This window comes from Scomber japonicus, chromosome 7, assembly GCF_027409825.1.
Source record: "Scomber japonicus isolate fScoJap1 chromosome 7, fScoJap1.pri, whole genome shotgun sequence".
Taxonomy (NCBI): domain Eukaryota; kingdom Metazoa; phylum Chordata; class Actinopteri; order Scombriformes; family Scombridae; genus Scomber; species Scomber japonicus.
The window spans coordinates 16,928,682-16,933,677 of NC_070584.1; the positions used below are offsets into that span (position 1 = coordinate 16,928,682).

General features: G+C 41.8%; 1 protein-coding gene across 1 annotated transcript; it reads left to right on the top strand.

Annotated features, from left to right (window-relative positions):
• The first annotated feature begins 478 nt into the window (after positions 1–478).
• On the top strand, positions 479–4,757 carry loxl5a (lysyl oxidase-like 5a). Its single transcript, XM_053322968.1, has 6 exons — positions 479–1,427; positions 2,288–2,396; positions 3,297–3,434; positions 4,042–4,198; positions 4,369–4,464; positions 4,638–4,757. The coding sequence occupies exons 1-6, from the start codon at positions 479–481 to the stop codon at positions 4,755–4,757; spliced, it is 1,569 nt and encodes a 522-aa protein (XP_053178943.1).
• Positions 4,758–4,996: the final 239 nt, after the last annotated feature.

A 4,996-nucleotide genomic window follows, 5' to 3' on the forward strand; every position in this document is an offset into this window, starting at 1 on the left:
CTGTAGTCAAGTGTAATCATAATGCATTTAAGCAATCATGTGATATGATCCATATGATTGTTAAATTAAATAAACTATAAGCTTGACGCACTGAGTTACATGAAGCAACATTTGAAAACTTATCATGGCGATGAATAGGCCGCTATTGCTCACTTGGAGGATGTCATTCTAGTCAGTCGGTTTGGTGTGAAGTCCATCCCATTGGTGGTGGTGAAATGGTTAAATTGTGACAAGAGAGCGTGAGTGCAGCTCTTTGCTCTACTTGGGAGGATAAAAGCATTTTTTTCTGCGAGAAACTCACATTACAGACCCTTGGAGACGTCTCAACAAAAACTCTCTGTGGTGATGCTGTGCGCAACTGCGTAACGGAGTCAAAGTGTGTTCAAACAGCACCTCATCGCCCAGGTCAAACTCACATGTTCGTCGTTAATGTCTCGGCGTTGGAGCCCTTCAGATAAAGAAACTAATACTTTAAGCCATGGAGAAGTTTTTTTTTATTTGCCTTCTTGATGTTCTGGTGTGTTTGTGTACTGGTCAGCAACATGTACGCGCACCTGCTGGACCGTGGAGACACCGGATTCAGTGGGAGAATAACGGTCAGGTGTACAGTTTACTGAGCACTGGGACTCAATACCGATCACCCACGCACAGCAGAAGACGTCCTGAGCTCTTACTGACAACAAAAAACCAACAATTTCACCCTCCTGTTGCGCACAGTAGATCCACAAGAACCAGACCTGGAGACCTCGAGGGCGCACCCGGAGTCAACTCTCAACGAAACGAATTAAGGCAAATGAATGCGTTGGTTCTTGGTGCTGAAGCAGGTCAGTATTTGCTTCCCTCTGGACGACCCGGGTCACATAGTCAGGCCCCACCGCGAACCGCAACCACCAGAGATACTATAGCTATGGGTAGCGCTCCCGCCCCCAACACCATCCAGGAGTTTTCCGGCAGCGGAATCCCAAGAGGAGGCCGCAGCACACCTGGACATGGCACTAGAGCACAACAAGCTACTGAGTCACCGGTAAGATCTCCAGACTTTACGCATGGCCGAGGCGGTCGGATAAGACCGGAGAGCTCGGATTCAATAGCCCAGTCACCTGCCACAACTGGCTCGGTCAACACGGCCGAGGATGGAGTGAATGGACGACAGCAAACTAGTGTAGGAGACGCTCGCAGCGCGCAAAGAGTCACACCAGAGGCAAATATTTCTCCCACAGCGCTGTCAGGTAACTCGGTAGAAATACATTTTCCTCGTCCAAGGCCGGATACAACACGGATTACGGACACGAGTGACCCACGGGATCCACACAGTATTCATCACAGGAACTCAGTTTTCTATGACATTTACCCACCGGACCGCAGAAACAGGGTCCCTGCGCGCCCACCACCAGGGGCGGGCTATGGCACCAGGCTCTTCCACAATGGTACGGCAGACAAGAGAGATTAAAGCTTAAATTAAAGTGCATGTGTTTAAGTGTAACTCAAATTTAAGTGTATGTAAAGTAGTTAGCCTGACAGACATTGTTTGGACCTCAACCTATAAAAAAAAAAAAAGTCTTAATACCTAACACCCTGAAACCATCTGAAGTCTGAATAATCCATACGCCTCATCAATCACGGCTCGTTGATTGAAGCAGTGCATAAAGCTACATACTAAATGCCCCGCGTCCATTTTCATGCTCAAAATGTAATTCTCTTTTTTCTAATGCACATTTAAATACATTTTTAATTAGAGGGAGAGTTAATGCCCCCTTCTGACAAAAGTAATATCTCATTTATGAGAGGCTATGAGCAAAATTAAAATGTTTGATTGATAGACTAGGTCATTAGTAAGTAGCCAGTGGTGGAGACATTAACTCTGTAAGTTATGATAGTATACGTATCCAAAGTTCTCTATTCAGTAATATGTTCAAGTAGATGTATAATGCACATGTTTGATATCAAATGCATTCATGTATCAAACCTAAGTAGTTTTTATTAATTATTTATATTTGTTCTTCTTATGTTCCATATTTGTAAATCGAATCAGCAGATAAATATAGATCTCATAATAAAAGTAAGATACATGTTCTGATGATGTCAATCATAATTTATATGTTCATATTCAAATCACCACATAGATTTCAGTTGATTATACATCATTATGCTTAATGCCCCCACTTCACTGGAACTGAAAAGCTTCCACCTGTTTTCCAGTGCAGATTAAAAAAAGTTGAACTGATTAAATCCCCAATTTTTAAACAATAGTAAATGACCCTGCATTGTTCATTGATCTCCTCTGCAGGTCTCCCAGACTTGGTTCCTGACCCTTACTACATCCAAGCTGCCTCTTACATCCAGAGAGTTCAGATGTACGCACTCCGCTGTGCAGCTGAGGAGAACTGTTTGTCCAGGTGCCCTTTTCATTTGTCATTACACTGCGTAAATCTGCCAGTCAAGTAAATAATTCACTCCTCTCCTTATAAAGTGCACTTTGTCTTTGGTATGAGTGAAATTTTATAAGACAGCAGCTCCCCTAGACCAGTGGTTCTCAACCTTTTTTTCTGGTGTTAAGTACCCCAAATTGATACACATCAGGCCACAGACCTGTATTTGATAAGATGTAGTGTCAGGGATCCCCATTTTATAAGATTAATTAATTCCATCACTGTCTATTCTGCAGATTGGAAGATTAACAGTGAAGAGTGTGAAACCTATGAACAGAAAAGTCATTCTTATACATCCATCTTTCCCAGTCAGTGAGATAATTAATATAAATAAAACATCCCTCATTTTTATGCGGACACCCTTAACCCCCCTCAAGGTCCCTGGGGTTGAGAGTCGCTACTCTAGATAACTTAAGACACAAAAAATTGGGTACACATGTATACATAGGACTAAAGAAAAAATGTGATGATAACTGTTTAGGATTCCTTTGAGGTTGCCACATTAGGATGTGTGCTGGCCCGAGTCCCGTTTGGAAGTTACAGCTGAGTGACAGAGCGGCTGGACTCAAACCTGGCAACCGCCCGAGGTTCTCTCCTCTGATCTGAGCAGCTACTTTGCCAAGTAAAATAAGCTTTGAGATGAAAGGCAACGGATTCCTGAGGTGAATACAAAAAACCCCTGAGGCAAGCCCAGAAACCACCTCTGTCACTTTGACAGTAAATCTAATATTATGTCACCTGGTCAGTGAAGAGGATATGAGCTTCAGGGTGCAGTACAGTATGCGCAGTACAGATAATGTTTCTCTGTGTCAGCTCATAGCAAAGATGCTTGAGTTTAACTAGACACGTCATTTCTCTTCCCTCCAGGTCAGCGTACCATCCAAGAGTGAGTGATCTCGAATACAGAGTCCTGCTGCGGTTCCCACAGCGTGTGAAGAACCAAGGAACAGCCGACTTCCTCCCAGTGAAGCCCAGACATGAGTGGGAATGGCACAGCTGTCACCAGTATGTTCACTGTTACATACACATATACATGTACCTTAACAACCCAGTCCCTACACAGTGCTATTAGGATCCATATTAGCAGACCATGAGAAATCAGTCCTCACAAAGAGAAATTAAATGTCATGCATATTCAAAACGTGGATAAAATAATGTAGTAAAAGCAACAAATGTGTTGGATATAACAAATCTGCAAATAAATCAAACATTTACACTCAGCAGTCAGACACACTAACTCCAATTGCACTTCTGTTGACAATCTTTCACGTATTTGTTAACTCTTCGGTATCTTTTTAAAATATGTTTTATTACTTACTAGCCTGAACTTGTAATAGCTTCTTCCACTGCAATATGTCTCATTTTAGGAGACCATTAATCTTACATTGGGCCACAGCTCATCATCTTTTCAGTGAAATGAGGATGGCTTCCTTTGATCCTTCCTTAATCCAGCTTATTCATCATAAATCATTTCTGAAGAACTCATCCCATATTTCATTACGGTTGTCAAGCATCTCTGTTTTATGTATTTTGTTGGTGCTCATGAGTATATGATCAAACTATTTTTACAGCTCTCTTTTGTATCTGTGTGTTTTTCTCTTTTTGTCCTCAGGCACTACCACAGTATGGAGGCCTTCAGTAACTATGACCTGCTGGACATCTCCACTGGAGAGAAAGTGGCTGAGGGACACAAGGCCAGTTTCTGTCTGGAGGACACGTCATGTGACCCAGGAGTACGACGGCGCTTCGCCTGCACCGCTCACACACAGGTTGGTCTGTCTGGTTCATTTATTTGTCCATTGAACCAACCATCCTTCCATGTTTGTTTGAATGTCTGATTTGTTAAATGTGGAACATTTTATGCTATTAATATATTTCAAATATGGGTTTATTCTTGAAGTCCTCAGAAGATAAAATTATACACATGGCTTTTTCTCAGGGGCTTGGTCCTGGTTGCTATGATACATATCATGCCAACATCGACTGTCAGTGGATTGACATCACTGATGTACAACCAGGAAACTACATACTTAAGGTGGGAGCCCAGAGCTGATTTATGAATCGGACAAGATATATAAGCAGCTGATTAATGATAAGACAACAACAACTGGAGTTATATCAAATGGAGTCAAATTGATTTTAAAAGAACTGAGTAGCATGAACAATGCTGAAATGTATTTACATGAATGTCTTTTCTGTATTTCTCAGGTGACAGTGAACCCCTCTCAGCTTGTCCAGGAGTCAGATTTCTCCAATAATGAGGTGCGGTGTGATATCAGGTACACAGGAAGCTACGTACAAGCGAGAAACTGCAGGATCACTGTGTAAGTCAAACACAGAGTCATGTCACTCTTTAAAACTGAGATGAGAAAACAAAAAGAATCGCTCATCACAGATGTCTGTTCTTTGTTTCACAGAAGCTGACCTGACCAAAGAAAATAACTAAGTCAGTCATTTCTTTTTGCTCTTAATGTACAGTTAAGACTGCGGCTAAATTAATTATTTTGTATTTATGATATATTGTAGCTACAGCCAAGCTGTCTAGATGTTAAGTTATCGTAAGTTAT